We start from the raw sequence: 19,797 nt of genomic DNA, 5'->3' as shown, positions 1-19,797 counted from the left end.
TCCTTTCCTAGAATGCCCAAATTTTATTATCTGTGTACTTGGAATTTAATCTGGGATTTAGGTTTTTAAAAGAAAAATGCAACAAAAGAGAGTAAAATCAGCCACAGTACTTATTTCCTCATAATGCAGATCAGTAGTATGGACTAGTATTTTCTACCTCCACTTTTCTTTCTTTCAAAAAAGCATCTATTAAGTTACTTAAAAAATGAAATGAAGTTTCCAAGTGTTGAACTAAAATACAGTATTTTAATTTGTAAATTTCAAATATTGTTTAAAAAGTAATTACCAGAGGTAGAGCCTGTATCCACGGAAACCAGTGTTTAAATTCACGTGCTAGGCCATGCCCAAAACACGGACAGGCTTCTTTTCACAGAATGGCCTGGGTTGGAAGAGGCCTTAAAGATCATCTCATTCCAATGCCTCTGCCATGGGCAGGGACACCTTCCACTAGCCCAGGTTGCTCCAAGCCCTGTCCAACCTGGCCTTGGACACTTCCAGGGATGGGGCAGCCACATCTTCTCTGGGCAACCTGTGCCAGGGCCTCACCACCCTCACAGCAATGGATTTTTTCATAGTATCCAATCTAAATCTACTCTTTCGGTTTGAAGTCATTCCCCCTTGTCCTGTCACTACATGCTCTTGTAAATTTGATTCCCATGAAGAGAATCATGCTTTAAAATTCAATATTAGCACAGATTATGACTCCTTCAGTGAGCAAGTAGCCCAATAAAGACCTGGTTGTTGTTGCACTGGTAACACAGCAGAACAATGGCAGTCTAGAAATAAGCTTTTATAAAGATCTGGTTTCAGAACACCTTGAAAAACCGCTTCCATGACAGCAAAGAGCTTTCCAGCAAGAATGTCTGGCATTTATAAAATTTCCTTAAGTTTGCCTTTTGAACCATTATTCGTATATCATGTTACACTACCTTGCATATGCTTTGACATTGCAAATTGTAAAAAAAAACAAAACCAAAGCTGTCAGGTGTCAGTAATTTAAATCCCTAGTGATGTCAGGATACATTTATATTAAAATAAATATTAATTGATATCAATATGATTTCTTTTTTTAAATCAGGTATTAAAGAGTTTATTAACCTGATTTGTTTTGTTTCCGTTTGGGGCTGCCAATTGAGGAGACAAAATCATGAGCAGTGGGTCCCAGCCCATTACGGTCTCTCCAGTTATCAGATTCACTTCCACTTCCCAGGTGCTCCCGACTGCTGGACCGGGACAGAGACATCGATGAACCCTGCAAATCACAGAAGGAAAATTTGGGCAGAAAACAGAGGTTTCATTGTGACTCAGATGTTTTCTTTGAAACAGCTCAGTTATAAAAAAAAAGAAAAAAAAAATGCTTGCAAACATTCTTTTGGCAGTTGATCAATAGTCAAATAATTGCAAACTGGACACGAAAACAGCAGGTGTGCTTAAAACATACACAGTTTACAGTTTTGAAGCAGGAGTTATTTAAAGACCATGATTCAAAATAAATTGCTCGGTATTTCCAAGTTTGTTTCCAAAACATTCCATGGTATCAAATTCCCACACAAATTCTAGACAAAGCAGTCTATTGACTACATCCCTTCACAGGGAAGAGTACATAACAGAACATTTATCTGAAGATAAGTGCCTAAAGTACACAATATTACAACAATTCTGCAATGGCCTGTGAATTTGCAGTTTTGTTTGTAGGGGGTTTTTTGTTTGTTTGTTTTTAATAGATTTCATATTCCCGTAAAATACTACTCATGATCTCTCATCACTGTGGGTGAGAATGTTCCAAAATAAGGTAACAGTATTCAGTGGGGACATACACAAAAGAGACTGACATTGATACTACACACTTGCATGAGCCAAAAAAATGTGGAAATGAACAATTTCATTCTATACACTTACACCGAATTGCAATTAAAATTTATCACTTAGGACACAGCTATCTTTTATACTATTCAGTAAAATTGACAGCACTGAAGAAACAAGGCAAAAGCTCCTTATCATTGGTAAAAATTAGGAAGGTGTGAGCTAGACTTAGTATGGTTACAGAAAAGAAGGAAGGTAAGGACTGACTTCAAGTCTTACAGAAGAGCAAGAAGAGACAGGGCCTCTACCTTACATGAGATCATAATGATGTCTAAGAGTTGTCAAGTTAAAAAAAGATGTCATCCAATGTTTCTGGAAAACTGAATGCACAGTAAAATACCACAGCAAAGATGAAATATGTTTGGTGAGCTTATTTTACAAATTAACTTCCCAGGCCTTAGACCATGATACCAAAACTTCATCTTCTCAAAGGCTCCAGCACATGACTCTCAAAGGTGCACATGCATTGGAAGTGTGGTGGCACAGTCTCCAATACATATGGTGTTGAAAACTGCTAAGCAGAGGAGGATACTACAAGGAATCCAAGATTTTCAGCCTCCCCAGATGTTTCCACAATAGCTCATCCCAAACAATGGTAACTGGAGCCCTAACATGGTATCGCTTCACTGGAGAGAGCTGCCGTGGTCTGTGGTCTGCTCATGGGCAGAGTCCAAGTGACTGAGACACAGTGTTCTTGGTTGGAATGACAGACCCACTTAGAGACTTTAGACATCATGGTCTGTGGAAAAACCCCACCACAGTTCAACCAAAAAATAAAATAAATAACCAGAAATTCTGGCTGTACCTTTTCTCTCCCCTAGCTCCTACTGCATTATGTGTATCCAAGCAGAATGACTCAAAAAGTTGGCATGTCAGCTGGAGAATACCACAGCACATTATCATGGTTGAATATTTCTTTTGCATCAAAAGCTAGGTATACTCTAGAGAAAAGCTGCATAAACATACCATTTAAATTTTATATAAGTAGGACTGAAAAAGGTGTGTAATATGGAAGTTGGGAAAGATTCCAGCAAGGAAACACACTAAAAATCAACTTCAGAATGCCTTTGGAAAGAAAAGAACAAATTCCCTGCAAGATTCCCATGCTGGGACTCTGAAGAGGCTTGCTGGACTCTGGCTGCCTTCTGCCTGGGAACTTTCTGGGCCCACTGAACAGTGCAAATCGAGAAAGCTGTTATAGTTCTATAGCTCTGTCAACATAAGATGAGCTGCAGACATTTCTTGTTCTGATGTTCTGCTCCACCATGCAGTGATTCACATTATATAGTTTATCTGCTATGTATACACTGTTTTCATTAGGTTACCAAATTTCTGCTGCTTGTCTGCAACAACTGAGATATTTGGCCCCATAAGTTGTTTTAAGTTTCTTTAAACAAATGTATTTTAAGCAGACTTCTATGCTCTGTGACTTCTATAAGATCTATAAAACAGATATAACTGTGTGTGTTGGGCTGAACGTATTCCATATGCCTTAATATTTATGTAAGAAGCATTTTTCACCATAAAATATATTCAGAACATTAAAAATCTTATCTGCAAGACTCCTTTTTACAGAAGTTATAGACATTTCTCAAGAGAAATAACTGTATCACTTACTAAAAGTAAACTTCCCTTACAATATACTTTTTTATACCTCATATGTAGTTGTCATGGATGGCTTGTACGATACATGATTTGCTCTTCTTAGTTCCTTGATAGTTTCTGCAGGCATGGATTTAGAGAACCCCAAACCACTCCATGTATTTGTTGGAGTTCTCACTTCTGTTACAACTGGCTTCTTTAACATAGCTGAAAAAATACAGAGACAAATCAGTAAATCTCAGCCTTCGTTGAGGTACTGAGAGGATAATCCTGCAGTCATGAGTGGTAACAACTGCAGCTCAAACAGTAAACTCCAAACACCTCCACTTGCTACACAGCTTGAATCCTGCCCTTCCTTAAGGCAATTTACTCTGTCAGAAGATAGTTAAGCCCCACAGGGCTGCATGGAGACCAAAAGAATCATATCTGTTTCAAAAAGAGGAGCTTCTGGTTTTCTTTTGGTGTGTTTGTTTAGTTTTTTTTTTTTTTTAACAAGGTCAAAGATATGGTTAAGTCCCTTATCAATTTTGTAACTTAATTAAACCCTGAAGTAAGTAGCCATTTAGCCAATATGACAAACATCTCAAAGTTTAATTTGCATCCAAATAAAGTCAAGTATTATGATTATGAGCACTCTGAAGACAATATGGATCATTTGCATATGGATATACTTACATATTCCATCTGCAAGCTGTTCTGTTCATATTGTATTTTATGCTATGTTGGTATTAAAAATCTTTTGGAACATAGAACTAATAGACAAGTGTTTCGCTACCAGTTTCAGATTTGATTAAAAATCAAATTACAAAACTGAAACTTCAGAAAAATCATTTCATCCATGTACTAACAAACTTTTCAGAAGTCACTGTTTGTGCACGTACCTTTGGTTGCTAGTAGTTTCTTCTGTTCATAGTCAAATGCCTAAAAATTAAACATGCAGAAGGTAGCTTAATTGCCATTCTAGTTAAATGTCACTCCAGTACTCATGTCTTTGTGAAAACAAAGGTTTTTAGAGTGGCCAGTGAATATATCTAGGAGAAACCTGAAGTACTGCACAATCATTTGATGAAAGTCCAATTAGAGCCTTAGTTACTTAAAGTGTTCACAGAAACAAAGATTTTAAATAACTATCCAATACCCATTTGAGTGAGGGTCTAGCAATATTTACAAACTGCTTAGGCAGACTTTTTCTTTAATTTCTTTTTAATAAGACATTTTTTCAAGCATAGTTTCTCTTCCTTAACCATCTGTACTCAGCATTTAAAACATTCCCCAACAGTACCAAAAAGATAAAATACATCTTAGCAAATCTAGGCATCATGGTTATTTTTAATAATCTTTCAAGTTTAGTTCTCCTCCACACACTCATCTTGTGAAAGGGAAAGAACTTAAGTGTTGAGAGAATTTTAAAAAACCTTGTATCTGCACTACCTGTGACAATGGAAGATGTGAAGTTTAAATACCCCATATCAAACAAGCTACAATTGATTGCATTACAAGTTGGCAAGCCTAAACACATAAAACTACAGTATTAGCCTGAAGTGTTACATTCTGTACTAAAAATATTTAGGGGAATAACTGAGGAAAAGAGCTGCAAAACACTAACCTTCATCTTGTTCCACTACTCCTCACAGTCTGGTTATGCCCACACTGATAGATCTATACTGAAAACTACCCCGTTACTACTGCCTTACAAAGTAGTCAAAGGGGGCTCCCTCCCTCCTTGGAGAGATTTGCAATAACATTTATAGTAGTAGGTTGTAGTTTAGCAGATAGGAACAGTACAAGAGAAAAGAAAAAGGAGTATATGTACAGATTCACATTTGTATTAGCAAAACCATTGTAATTAAGCCCCATATATAAAACCTGAAGTTATAAAAAAAATTGTGTTGACACTGCTTATGGAAAGTTGTAAAATGTCTCCTGCAGATGTAATTCTCTCAAAGCAACAATATAAGATTTCTAAAAGGCAAATGATGCTTATGTAGACTAATATAGCCACCCAATTTTTCTGTACCTAAATTTTTCTTATTCAACAGAAGCACAAGAGCTTTTCTGTTTCCAAGAATTTTCGTTGACAGCCCACTCTTCGCTCAAAGGAGTTAATGACTTGGCTGTGAATGCTTTTACTGAAATGCTAATGACAATTCAGTCTCCAGTCACCTGTGCATTCCGTGGTAACTTCACTCAGCGATTATCAAGGTTTTAAGGTGGAATTGGCTGTGCTCAGGGAGGACGTACCTGCATATTGACATAGGAGGGCTGCGGGGCCAGACGTGCTCGCTCAGAGTTCTGCTGGGCGGCCGCTGCTCGCTCTGCTGCCCGTTCACTGCCAGGAGCCTTCTTATCAGCCACGGGGCCCTCGGAGGCACTTAACTCTGCGTCTGAGAGCAGCCTCTCTGCAGTGCTGCGGGGGCAAAGGCACTGTTAACTCACCGATCTTTTTACAAGCAGTGAACATGCAATGCAGTTTTGGTAATCGAGCTTTACCCTGAGAAGTCTGGCAGTAAAATTCAAGACATGTCAGTATACAAACATCTTTTAGCAATATTTCCAAAAGTTTCAGCTCTCCTGTACCTATTTGTTGGTGAAAGAAAGCATGTATTGCTCCTTCCTATATTACCAATTCTGAGCTGTCTGGTATCTGGAATTATTGAATGCCTTGCTCAGGCCAGCAGTTCTAACAGGTAGTTCTAATAGGGTAGTTCTAATACATAGATGCTATCTATGTTACCTGTTAGATCCTAACAGGTAGTTGTAGGATAGAGATTGCATAACAAGGGACTAAGAAACTTAACATAGGTCTGACTTGCTTTTAAAGTTTCAATACCTGCAGTCCTACATGCCTTCAAGAATTGCAGTCCTACATGCCTACCTCACCTCCTAATGCAATCTACTTTTTTTTCTTAAAAAAATCAGCCACATTTCAGGCTACTCTAGAACAGTGATGTCTTAATCAAAGCAAAGTGATCATGTCGTAGAAGCTGTAAACTACTACCCCGAAAATATGCCCTAGGGACACTGTGAGCGTTGTGTCCTCGACAAAAAGAACAAGGCACACAAACAACTGACTGACATACAAACAAGTGAATCTGGTTAGCAGGAATTCTTGGATTTCTAAACTAAGAGAGCAGAGTTAATGAAATACATATCATAGCTTTAACAGTGTAAATAAATGAAGCAAAAGAAAATATGCGTCTCAAAAGAGTGGTGATAAACAGTTCCCAAAGAAATAGTGAAAACACAAGTACATCAGACAAAAACATTGCATGAAGAACAAAACCTGTGTTGCCAAGACATATTATGACTAAAAAGAGCCTTTCCCACTGCTGTCTCATTAAAAAAAAAAACGAACAACCCAACCAAACACTGAAACAAGTGTTTGAGAACATGCTCTTATGCCTTGAATATTGCTTTTCTAAGAAGCAAACAGCCTCAGGTACACACAAAAGGAAAAAGCTGTCAGTTAGGAGCTATTCTCAAAGAACTCAATAAAAAAGGAAAGTGCAAAAAAATATATCCTTTAGAAAAAGGTAATGCAAGTTCCTCTGACAAAAATCCCTACTCTTTTGTGAGAGAAGAAAGACATTTATTTTTTTTTAAAACAAAAAATACTTACGATGTACAAAAAGTTTGCAGTTATCAGACAAACTGGGGGCTATAATAACATCTCATGTGATTAAAAATCCAAGCCAAATTAAATCAGTTCTTTGAGTATCTTACAAGTGAACCACTCCTTCCATGTATAAAAACATATTAAGTAATTTTGTATTGCGAAAGTCCCATTAATCTGTATTTATACACTCAACTTACTGTAAGTGAGAGTTTTTGGTGCCTTGCAGTAACTCAACCGTTTGCCTCTTGGCACAGGCCTGCTTCGAAGAGCTCATCATCTGCTTCAGATCACTGGTATTTGCTGAATGGGAAGGACTTCTTGGCATGCCCACTTCTACAAAAGCATCATTGCAACCTACAAGACCAATAAAAAGAATAGTGAAACAACAACAACCCTTTTATGCTCTAGTGAACTTACTGAAGGAATGACAACTATGGGACAACTATCTGCTCTTCCTCCTCACAGAACTGTTCTGGTCTTCTTGGTTAAGGTTAAGAAGTCAGGTATGTAAGTTCAAATGTACAGAAAAGGTGTGAGCATTCACGTATATAGTAGACACACTAAGCATTCTATTTTTTAAGATTCTTATTTTAAGTAAAATTGATTAGTATTAAATGTGAAGACTGACAATTAGAAGTGACTAAGCATTCTGAACAAATCTGTGTGTTCTGCACAATTTTCTGCAATAACGTTCTCAAAGGCATTAATTTTTTCCCTTTGTTAAAAAGCAAAAATAAAACATCATTTCAAACCACCAGAGGTTGTTTTAAGCAAGGCAGTTAAGCTGCTGCAAAAAGAAACCTAAAATCCTCGTGGGTTATTTCCCTCTGTTCTTAGGGAATGTGTGAAATGTTACAACTGCATTAGGTTATTTAAGATGTATCAACAGCACATGTCACTCACTACTTCTATTTACTTTCTTTGACAACGAATCTGGGAGATCCAGGATTGTTTTCCCGTAATGTGGTTGCAAAACCAACGCACAGGGAATACCTTTATGCTTTTGTTTCACAAACTGCACACAGACTGTGCAAACACTGCCAGACAAAGGAATGCAACATCAAAATCTTACCTTCTTCACTGTTTGACTTGGCAGCTCCTTGTTCTGAGGCACCGTGAGTACTTGTTTGTCTCACCGGATCACTGTGGGTCGCGCTCAACACATTTTCCCCCAGCGATGTGGCAGACAGTGCAGCATACTTGATATTTGAGGCCTGAAACGATTGTCAAAAATCCCTAAAGTGACTTGTATGCTTAAGGAAATACTGAAGCAATTTCCCTTTTCTATCTGTGCAGGACAAAAAGAAACCCATCGCCGGTACAGGAGAACAATAAGTTTGAATGTTCTATTTGTCAGTCTTTTCAGTCATGTTTGAAAACGCTGCTGTTATATTTATAAACTGAAAAGCTTTAAGAACTACTAACATGGATAGTTTTCTCTTTCAGCTTTCCTTAGCAGAGGTCTATTACAAAGAGATCTGGTTCTCCAGAGACACCACCTACCTTTACATGACCATTTAAAGAAGGTGAGCCTTTTTTACTCTCCGATTGCATGCCGTTAACGTGGACTTCGACAGGAGTCAAGCCTGGTGGTGGAGATGGAGTGTTTTGACTATAATTAGGCACTCCAGACAACAGAATACTAGTTAAGGTTGCTTGGGCAGTAGATGGTATCATTAGGTGTGGAATAGCAGAAAAACCTGGAACAAAATTTGGTTATGTTCTGATTAAGTTTCTCATTTAATTTTCTCAGGCATTATACTACTTCATACAAATCTTTATGTAGCTGTGATACATTACTAAAAGGTTTCCATTAGAATTACATGCAAAAAAAAATTTGCTTTATCTACCCATTACTGGATAGGTTAACTTAGTTGTTTTTTATAAAACAGATGAAAACATCGCATGGGACTGCATGCCATAAGTTTATATTAAGTTATAACTTTAATTTTGCATATTTATTCATCCATCCATGTTAAGATAAATGTAGGAATTAAGGTTCCAAAGAATGAAATATTCTGGACTCATCAATTGTCACTCTGATGACTTAGTGTTGCACAGATCACGTAATTCACATTAAACTTGCACCAACCTGTGGTGTTTGTGTTAGCAAGAGATGTTGCCCATAACGTGGGACTAGGAGTGCCTGAACTTGGACTCTGCAAGGGGCTCACAGAGCTGTTAAGGGCATTCAAAAGAGAGTTTGGAGCAGTTGAGGTGTTGACTGACAGGGCTGTTGGACCTAAAAGGCCTGCAAAAAATTACGCAAGTGAATATTTAGATAAGACCTGCAGAAAATGATTTTTCACAGAAGTACCAATCGAAAACAAACAAACACCCACTAAATTGCACCAGCACATGTTTCACAAACTAATTTTAACAATAACCCTGCTGTTCATTTGGTGCACAGAGCACACTAAGAATGCCTGTTCTTGAACTTGGAATCATATATCCAAGAAGAATTGCAGCATCTTCTATGTCCTTTTCCTGGACCCTAACTCCTCTCATAACAGTCTGCACCAGCTGCTTCTCAGCCCCACCATCCCTTTGTATCTTCTCTATTGCTTCTGATGGTTTGCTTCAAAGCAGCATCACACAAGAAAGCAACTGTACTACACCACCTTACTTTCATTTCAGACAGTAACCCTTTCCTCAGAAGCTCCTATGAATGAATCACCACTTCTACACTAAGGACTATTCAATTCCTTCAACGCTGACTGCAAACCACCCCCCAAATGCATTGCTTACTGCCAAAGCATTCCCACAAACCAGCTCTTCACCTTAGAAGATTTATAAATTCAGCACTATACACTAAAAAAGGTAAAAACCCCAACCTCCCAAAGTGCAGGCATGACAGGAACAGTCACAAAAGCAGCATTAACACCCACTGTCGAAGGGCACAAACACTTGCCCCTGTGTGACCCCAGGGCAGCCTGTGACATGGAACCACACAGCACTCCTGGGTGGCAGGTCACAAGGGAGCACAGTGGTGACACGAGAACTCAGTTTCACGAACCAGTGTCAAGGTTTGTCACAAAATTCTTCTGGGACTGCTTGGCTTTCTGATACAAAGCTTGAAAATAAAACAGTAATTCCAGCCTGGACTATGATCTGCTTCTATAAAATTACATTAAGACAGGAAGCTTACACATTTCTGTCCTGAATTACATACCAATAAGCAAGGTCTAAACTAGAAGCTCGTGTATCCCTCCATTACAGTGAAATACAGCCAGAACTGAAGTGTGCTGTTAGCTGTGTTAAATTCCATGTACTGGTGACAGGCTTCAGCACCTACACAAATCCAGGGCAGCTTGAGACATCACATTGCCAAAGACATGGTAAAAGCCACATCCTACCTCACCTGTATTTCCCTCCCTTTCACTTTCAGCTGAGTGGTTTGAGTACTTCCAGAGATTTTTTTTTCCTGCAGGGATGAGTCACACACCTGATTACGAAAGCCTTGGAGGAAGTTTTATAACAACAATCCCTTGAAAGGCCAGATGCTGTTGGAATTCTCTAATGCCTTAACACGACTTCTTATGCAAAACACACATCTGGTCCCTTTTTCTAGTACAAATGAATTAAGTTTCAAACAAATACATATCTATTAAAAACATAAAAATATAAATATAAAAAAATGCATACCGAGCCCAGTGAGTCCAAGTCCTGCTGAGGACAAAATATCCAAACCAGGACAAGACAGACCAACAGGGCACGAGACAGTAGAGGGACTTGATGCTATGGTGACTCCACTGCTTTCAAGTCCCAAGAGACATTTCCGTGCCTCGTACATATTTAAGGCATTTCGTTCAACGCTTTTTACAATCACAGACTGTAGGGGAGGAAAACGACAACGAAAAACAACAGAAGAGGAAGATAAGTGAGTAACGCAGTTTCATAAGGTGGATCTGCAACACAGATAACTCTTCTTAATGCTTCTCCATGGCCATCAATAACAGCCCTGTGAGACAGCATGAGCTAACATCCACTACCAGCTACTCAAATCCAGTGGCCTTGACAGTGAGTTTAGGGATTTCATGTGCACTTGCAATGAGAATGATGGAAGACCTCCCTGTCTTAAGAAAATTAATTATTACTGTACCTTGGTGCTATTTAGCACACCAAATGTTAAGTGCCCCAAGATCTAGATAAGTGAATCAATAATTAAAATCTTATCTTCTCTTTTACCTGCGGTCTATACCTTGAAGTGGACAAGAGAAGTTGTTCATATTAAATTCAGCTATTCAATTCTTAGCTGTCTGAGAATAAAGTAATAGATACCTGGAAAACTATATTGCAAAAAAGCCCCATTGTTTCTTGTACATGCTCTACAGGGTGTTTCTTTGTATTGATTTTATATATCCCTATACAGGTAAGCTTACCTACTGACACAGTGGAATGATCACTTAATATTTCAAGGTTTTGCTTGCTAGGCATTCTATACAACCACACAGACAACTGCAGAGTCCTTTACCCATAGACACTGGAATATTTTACAATGAACACCTCTTTTTTAGAAGTATTTTGTATTTCTGCTTTTTGTGACTCTTTCCAATATCTTGCATGTAACAGCAACATTTCTTCTAGTCACAATATTTTTTTTAATTTTTGTTTAATTCTGATTGCTAAAGAACACTGTGACTGTGTGGGGAAGCTGCAATTTTAGATGAATTTCTTTAAAAAACAGTTGAGAGAAGTTCTAGTCAGATGCAATTTGTCTCCTCGTAATTTATTTCCTTTATCAGTATATCCCATGCAAAAGCTAACTTCTGTACTATCAAACATTTAATGAAAGTCAAATTACCATAAAGTAGAGCTGCTGGATCATTCAAACCGGTATTTCAAGCACAAAATATATATGCCTTTTACAAGTTTATGATCCATTAAGTTAGAGAGGAAGAGCACACATGTCAACTCATCAGCTCTATAAAGTTGCCACGACAGCCTAAAAGGGATATATTAGCTTTGCACAAACCTTGCTTGGTTGCTTTGGCTTAGGTTTAATGCTTATGAAGACGTCTAACTGCTCCATTAGCTGCGTTATAAACTGGGGTTCTACTTCGATTTCTTCCTTCATATCAAACATGAGCACAAGAGGAAGGCAACCCTGAAAAGAAAGGCACAAAAAATTCCCAACACTTATAACTGACCCTTTTCCCATGCCAATGTTAGCAATAAACTGAAATATAGACATTGTAACGTTTACACATCATGATACCAGAAGTTCGGGGGGAAAAAAAGCAAGTATGAAATTTTAAGGAGAGCCGTTTCCTCGTATGCAAGAGCACAGGGGTATTTTTCTGCCCTGGGAGTCTGAACAGTTTGTTACTTTAAGGGTGAAATGATTTGTTAAATATTTGGCATTCCAATCAGCACATATGCACCCTGATTAGTTATTTATACAGACTTAGAGGTGTCCAGGGAATTCAAATTCAGAAACCACTACTACTTATTAAATTAGAAGAAAGTCCTGTCAGGAATCGATAGGAGGCCTCACACTGAAATGTCTCATTCTAAAAAGCTTCTCTGTAAATCACCAATGCCTAAGTCTTAACTTTTACCTTTCTCTTCCCCTGTCCCAGATCAACTGGGTAAATATTTTCTAGTGATGTGGATGACATCTGTAACACACTTCCAGTACTAAAACCTTATGGAGTTTAAAAAGAAATCCCTAAAAAAGGCACAGACTAATGAAACAACAAAAAACTGAATTGTCACAGGATATCTAGAATTTATCAGATTGCTACTTCTCATAAAATCACAAAAATAGAGGGTAAAAAGTCAGTGAAAAGCAAATCCTGCTTCTGGTGAATTTAGGTTCACAATAAATAGTATCACACGTGTCAGGGAAAAATCCACAGTAAGATGCAGTCAAGGAACGGTCTTAATGAATCAGTTTCCTGCTTTGGCTTCAGAATGAAAAGCAGCAAATTGGTGTATTTAGTCTGCAGATCACTTGTTCAATATAATTTAATATTAAATAGCATTTCTTGACAGTACCACCTATAGCTGCACAGAACTACCAAAACCTCAATTAAAGCAATTTTAACTTCAGGAAAATTAAAGCACGGCATCCTAAATATTTTGACCACAGGAAGACTGACAAGCACAGCTTAACACCACAATATGAACTTGTCTGAAAAGAATAATTATAGATATAGTCTATCTAAAAACACTAAAGTCAATAATCAAGGATTTAACAGTAACAGAACTGCTGGGAGCATTTCATACTTGGATTTTCAAAATATTATTGTAAAAAAAGTTGCAGAAAATAATACCAGAAGATCTCGCCAAAAGCCTGCTGAATGAAAATGCAACTCAAGGCTAACAAGAAAAAACACAAACCCCAAAACTTACAGGTTGAAAAGTCAGGTTTTATAAGCATATTAAAAGGCTCTTTTTTCCCCCCTACCACTTGATTATTGTATGTTTAGAGCATATGCATGAAGATGATGGGAAGAAAAGAAACAAATGTTCTTTGACAGGAACTGGATTAAAAAAAACTAAGTCGTCAAAGTTGTCTGTATTTAAATAAGGTACAGTCCTCATTATTATACGAAAAACTAACAAAAAGCAAGTCTCAATATTTTTGATGACAAAAATACAGCTGAAACCAAAGCCTTTGGGGTGAGAGGAAGAAAGAGAACAAGAACATTTTAAACAAGAGTTGTTTTATCTACAAAACTGGAAACAGTTTCAGGACATGTGGGGTCTGTGAGTTCAAAGGGAGACCAAGTTTCCTGGTCTGTACAGTTCTTAAAGGGTGATGCAGTGGATGTGATGAGGGATATTAAGTTGTACTGATGTGTTTGGAATGAAATAAAACTTCAATATTAAAAAAAAAAAAAGCCCTCACACAATTCCAAGTTTTTAGAGAAAATATGTACTTTGATATTCATGTGATAGTTTGGTTGCATTTCCTTCTACTTCATGAACCATCAGAAAAGCACTACATAAACCTCACCAAAGAAATACGTAGAATAAGGCTATCTCTTGGCATTTACAGACAATAATATTCTAGAACACAATAATCTGAATATAACTGTCTTAAACAGAAAGGCAACATTTTTATTTTCTAATATAGAGCAAGGCACAGTGCATTGTAACACACACGGGGACTCCTGGAATTAAGAGGTACCACGGTTTGCATTGGATTTGAGTCCAGGGCTCCCATGTTTTGTCCATAAATATTCACATACATAAAAAAGGTGTACATAAATTAGCACTAAAAAAATGCCTAAAGGCTCCTGTGAGGTTTAAAGACCAATATAACAAAAATCTCTATAAATAATATTCATCACCAGAGCTATTTTTATAAAAGGCCTCATAGAACTGTGGTTGTGATACTATAAAAAAATGTAAGACTGCAGAATGAGTAATTATTTCCTATGGTTTCCCAGTTGCATTGAAAACTTGCCTACGTGGGAACTAAGAAATTCCTGACATTTCCTCTCAAAAAGAAACCTTCTTACCTGACAAACACAGAAAAGGCAGGTTGGCAAAACAAAACACAACCCATCATCCAACACCAACAGAACACTCCAAAAATCTGCCTCTACTCAGAGGCATATCGTTATCATAAATTTAAATTGCTTATGATGCATTTATATTACCAAGGTCATTTTTCAAATCATGTTACCAGAGATTACAAATATTTTAGATAACTGCAAACACTGACAAAAATAGAGCACTCAACTGAATCAGCTTTTTGCAGTGTGAGTAGCAATCCTCCCTCTCTAAGGCTAACTTACAACTTGAGCCATAAACACGTGCCAAATGAGCATATTTTCTATAATCTGGCAGCTTTTTTGTGCAAGTCTCGCTGAAAAGTATTTACCATGAGATATTGCCTGGCAAGACAGACAGCCTCAATTGTGCCCTGGAGGTAGACAGTGGATTTCTTCTGTGGGTTACTGGGGTCAGGGAAGTGGATCTGAGCACCAGTCCTCTGCATGATATGTTTGATGTTGCTGCCATTCCGACCCATCATAAAGAGATGATGCTGTGCTGCGATGTCCAGCTGTGTGCTCACAGGGATTGCAGAGGCCAGGCTCCCAGCCAGGTGTTCCAAGAGCATGGCTGTTCCTTCCTGAGGTGGGGGAAAATGAAGGAAACTGGTGAAATAATGCTCACAGGCTCAGAGTGCTTCCTTAGTTGTCATGCACTTGTCAGGCAAGGTAAAGAAAATACTGTTTGGTTTAAAACCACGATTGATTTGTTAAGGGTAATAAATGGACTAAACTCTACCCACTAACTCCCATTTGATGACCAAGTGCAGCATTTCACTGCTTCTGAAAGAGGCAGTAAGACAATGTCGCATGGTTTGGTCTCAACAGACCTTCTGTGGCCACACATGGCAATAAGAAAGTCGACAGAGATTTATTTGGGTAAGATCACATGCAAAATTTGTCTTTCAGTTTTGGCCTAAGATGTTCCTACTGGCTTGAGGGAGACCCATCTGGGACCATATCAATCTCTCATACTGCCAGTTCTTCACAAGAACACTCTATTTTATTAAGATAAACAGGCTCATGGCAGTTCCTTTCCCTGACTGTCAAATTCACATCTCCCAGTGCTGGTTTCGCAAGATCAGTTTTATTGACTGTTCAGGCAACTTTCAAGGTTATATATTTGAGTGTATGTTGAGAAGAGCTAAGCATGAAGAATTTAAGATGGGAGGTGTGTTCTCTGGTTTTTGTTTGGGGTTTCTTTAAATTAAAAGATGGGCAAGATCAGTACATATTCCAGCATTGCTGGAAACCTGAACAGCGTGCAAGAGATGAAAACCAGATTAAAAGCTTACCATAAACAACGCTAAATCCTAAACTTAAAACTACTTTCTGTGCATTTTTAAACCAATACACTTCTTAGGTATCTACATTACGAACTAAGAAGACACATTACCTTCACAGCACTAGTGTTATTTTGTGACCCTCTGACAATGACTGTAGCACCATACATTCGAGAGCGTTGTTTAAAGGAAACTGAAATATTATATGTCTGACATATATGCTGAATTGTCGGAGAATTAGGATCTGGGATGGGTTGAAGAATTCCAGCAATAGGCAATTCAAACATGAGTACCAATGGAAGCAGCTCCTACAACAACATTGAAGACCAAATATTGAAAACCAAAATCATACTCATTAAAACTATAACAACTTTATTCCTCAATCATGTGTTGGTCAGTGATGATTAAACTGCCATAATATATCCCCTGCCCAGAGTTCATTGATAAAAATATATCATCAGTTGCAAAATGGCACCAATTTTTCCAGGGACACTAGAGTGGGGTTTTCTTGCATAGCCTTTGTTGGTTTTTGTTTGTTTGGGTTTTTTAATTCAAAATAGCAGAAGCATTTGCAACTACATAACAACAAGAAAGCCAAGTAGATTCCCTTACTTATCTATGCAGATCTACAAACAGGTCAATATTTGTAAAACTTGCTAGAGAAGTCTCCTTTCTGTCATGGATTAACTGGAAGTCTGAAGTCAGCTACAAAGCTAAGGAAACATCAGCTTCATGATTTTTAAGACCAAGGTTGTGTAAGAGACAAATCTCACTAAACAACTGCAAGGGACTGTTCATAATTTATTCAGCTTATAATTATCCATGCCAAAACACACAAAACTAGAAGGAAAGGATAGAAAATTGCCATGAGTGGAAAATGGCTGAATTCCACCAAATTATTTACATAAATTACACATGAAAATGGTTAAAATTTAAGAGGCAGCAATTGCCTTTCCTAAGTCATAGTTTGACATTGGATGGCCAAGCTTCTACAGGCCATCTGTGGTGGGTAAGTTAAGATGTAATTTTCAACACAGTGTGTAATAATTTACATCTTGTTTATCCTGTAGACTTTGTGTTCAAGACCCACCTGCTAGTTAAAAATCTAGCCAGAAGATGATCACTTTTATAGTACCCTTTGCATATTACTCACACGGATACTCACATTTGTTCCTATGTTTCTGCTGTCATAAGACAGAGCCAGACAACCCTAGGGTCCTCAAATCTATACTTTTTTTCCCTTTCAGGTGTTTTTCAAGGGAACACTATTCTAAATTAGACTATTACCCGAATTCTAACTCTTGCAGACTCCACTCCAGCTGGCTGTCCGGCAATAGACACCTGGAAGAGCAAGGAGAGAGAAAACATTGCGTCACATTTTCAACTGAGGCATTGGAAAAGTTATTCAGTTATCAGTATTCCCCTTACAAAAAGAAATCTAAAAATAAATAAAAAAAAATAAGCACTTATTTCAAACCTGGTGACACCCTAAGTGTTCTCTAAACACTAGCTGAAAACTATAACCAGGTTTTTTAAGAAATGATCTATGCATGTTATAGCACCTTACATTACATAGGTTTAAGCAACTAGGAAAAAAAATGGATACATCAAACAATACAGTGGTTTGGGTCAAGTAATGGAATTTACTTCTGTATACATGTGCTCAGTGCTAATTTTCAACAACAGCAGGTTTTCTTGAATGTTTTGAAATGACTGTATTTTGCTCGGGATGCACAAGAGGGAATTTTAAGTACAGTGATGAGGGACTTGAAAGTAAACATTTCAGCAGTATTTGCACTAGAAATGATGTACAATTCGGGTTCAATGACTTATTCTAATCAAGTTGAACTCTTACAATAGGACATTCACTTTTGGTAGCGAGCCACAAAATTTAGTCTTCAACCAAGTTACACCATAAGCAAAAAGCAGCAAGAAATTAATCAATATGCTGAATAAGTCAGGTGTTGAATGGGAAAGAAAAAAATTACAGATCTTTTCATACTGCTTCTCTACCATTCACACCAAGTTGTTGACTTCTGTAAGCACAGAGTAATTTCTGCTTAGAAAAATTAAAGTGATTCATGAGCCATCACAAATTGTTTCAATCTGTTTTTAAAGATTTGCTCACTGTGCTTTCCACAGAGTGTAAATACCAAAAATCTATTTCCCTGAACAGGAACTCACCATCCCCAAAAAACCCAAATTGACGAAAGAAGTTTAGAAATGTTTCATACACTCAGGAATTACAATACAAATGAGTTCAGTATTAAACAATACTTACTTGGTTGCTTTTCTCTGCTTGGTTGTTCCTATTTGAGTCTGGAAAATGGATATGACATCCTGTTTCCTCCATCACCTTTTTAATATTATTGCCACCTTTACCTATCACATGAGAATGTTCTGTATGTGAAACATCCATCTTCAAGGTTACCCGATTGCTCTGGAAATCAAGCACCCACGATTAGACCTGTTCACAGCAGAACCTGAGTTTTTAAGAGCAATGTAACTTCAAGAATGAGACTCAAAATTGTATTTCCAAAGTACTTTTGCCATGTCTGAGCTTCTACTCAGAGACATTTTTAATGTGGATCATAGTCGGATGCTAAACTTGCCACATTTTCTTCCCAGTGAGGAAATAAAATGGAAATAAATAGCCAAAAAAATGCATCTTCAAAAAATATCTAAGGATTTTAAAATGCACCCAAGCTTTTATCAACTGTGACTTAAATGTCCTTTTGCAGCCCATTCTAATGTCACTTAATTCTGTGTCCTTTCAGTTGCAGTCACACACCCCTGTCTGATCTGACAGGACCACATGATGAAGACTTTGCAAATCAAAGCCATGGGACAAAGCAAGTGTTTTTCCCTCCTGCAACAAACAAATTTTCCTGGTACGGGAATTTTTGAAATACACAAACACTGCCTACAGCTGTTCTTAAAAGCTATATTATTAAAAGTCCATAATAATATTAATAGTTGTTCAAAAAATAGTGCTTGTCACTGGGGTGTTCCTTTTGGTAACGTGTTCAGAGGATCAGAAAGTCACCATACAACTACACAGGAGCCATACCTACTGCCCCAAAAGACTTGCTACTGCAAGAAAATAAGATCTGATGAACATAAAGAGACCCCTGGCCAAGATCTAGATGTTTTAGATATTCTGGTCCTAATGTTTCAGAGTGTAAGAACACAGTAACCATTAGAAATAAAACTGCATGAACGCACCTAAAATGGAATTTCAAACAGAAACAAAATTCTAGGTTCTCTGAAGTGGTTGCATAACCTACTGTTTGCAGTGAAGCCATATTACAGATTTTACAGTAAAAAACCCAATCCAGTGAACAAACCATGTATGCTTTTAGCCATACAGCTGGCAATATTATTTCTATATACTTCAGATATGGAAAAGCTGCTTTAAGCAAGTAGTTTCTTGCAGAATGTTTAAAAATGTGGGTATACACCAATATCAACATCTGTAGGACATATATTCGAGACTTTGCTTCAAAGTGCCCATAAATATCTTCCCTTTTCAGTGTGCCTGTTAAAGAGATCAATGTCACCACAAAATTAGGGGTTAAGGTGTCATTCTAAGTAAGTTTTCTTACTTTTGTGTCCAAGACAGACATGATTTTCTCTTTTGCTTCTTTAACGTTTTCCTTTTTTCCAGAAACTTTGATATGGGGATCTATAAAAGAAATAAGAACTTTTAAGAAAAATACAGTAAAATCTATCAAAAAATTTCCTCCCTGCCAAAATAAATCTGAACCCATTATTTACGGTTCAGTGATAAAACTGCACCACCACCATTTGGGATTCAGCTAAAAAACAAGTGTCTTGTTCCATCCCTTCAGCCCCACAATTAGGATTACCAGATGAATTTATCAAACACGATAACCAAACGAAAATTAATAGAAATCAAATGCCA

At 37.5% G+C, this 19,797-nt stretch overlaps 1 protein-coding gene across 2 annotated transcripts in view; it reads right to left on the bottom strand.

Moving 5' to 3' along the window:
* The window catches only part of BICC1 (BicC family RNA binding protein 1), a 102,783-nt gene that overhangs the window by 7,932 nt on the left and 75,054 nt on the right, over positions 1-19,797 (bottom strand). For both annotated transcript variants that reach the window (XM_017836365.1, XM_017836364.1), the window contains exons 4-18: positions 19,478-19,557; positions 18,154-18,312; positions 17,160-17,213; positions 15,986-16,180; positions 14,919-15,170; positions 12,057-12,188; positions 10,727-10,913; positions 9,174-9,332; positions 8,585-8,781; positions 8,154-8,295; positions 7,279-7,435; positions 5,707-5,872; positions 4,347-4,386; positions 3,518-3,672; positions 1,099-1,252 (exon numbers count right to left, since the gene is read on the bottom strand). In XM_017836365.1, the coding sequence (XP_017691854.1) occupies positions 1,099-1,252; positions 3,518-3,672; positions 4,347-4,386; positions 5,707-5,872; positions 7,279-7,435; positions 8,154-8,295; positions 8,585-8,781; positions 9,174-9,332; positions 10,727-10,913; positions 12,057-12,188; positions 14,919-15,170; positions 15,986-16,180; positions 17,160-17,213; positions 18,154-18,312; positions 19,478-19,557 (2,229 nt within the window). The remainder of the gene's footprint in view (positions 1-1,098; positions 1,253-3,517; positions 3,673-4,346; positions 4,387-5,706; positions 5,873-7,278; positions 7,436-8,153; positions 8,296-8,584; positions 8,782-9,173; positions 9,333-10,726; positions 10,914-12,056; positions 12,189-14,918; positions 15,171-15,985; positions 16,181-17,159; positions 17,214-18,153; positions 18,313-19,477; positions 19,558-19,797) is intronic.

This window comes from Lepidothrix coronata, unplaced genomic scaffold, assembly GCF_001604755.1.
Source record: "Lepidothrix coronata isolate B3197 unplaced genomic scaffold, Lepidothrix_coronata-1.0 Scaffold276, whole genome shotgun sequence".
NCBI classification, from domain to species: domain Eukaryota; kingdom Metazoa; phylum Chordata; class Aves; order Passeriformes; family Pipridae; genus Lepidothrix; species Lepidothrix coronata.
The sequence above is the reverse complement of the archived record's forward strand: the minus strand, read 5'-3'. Positions and strand labels throughout refer to the sequence as shown.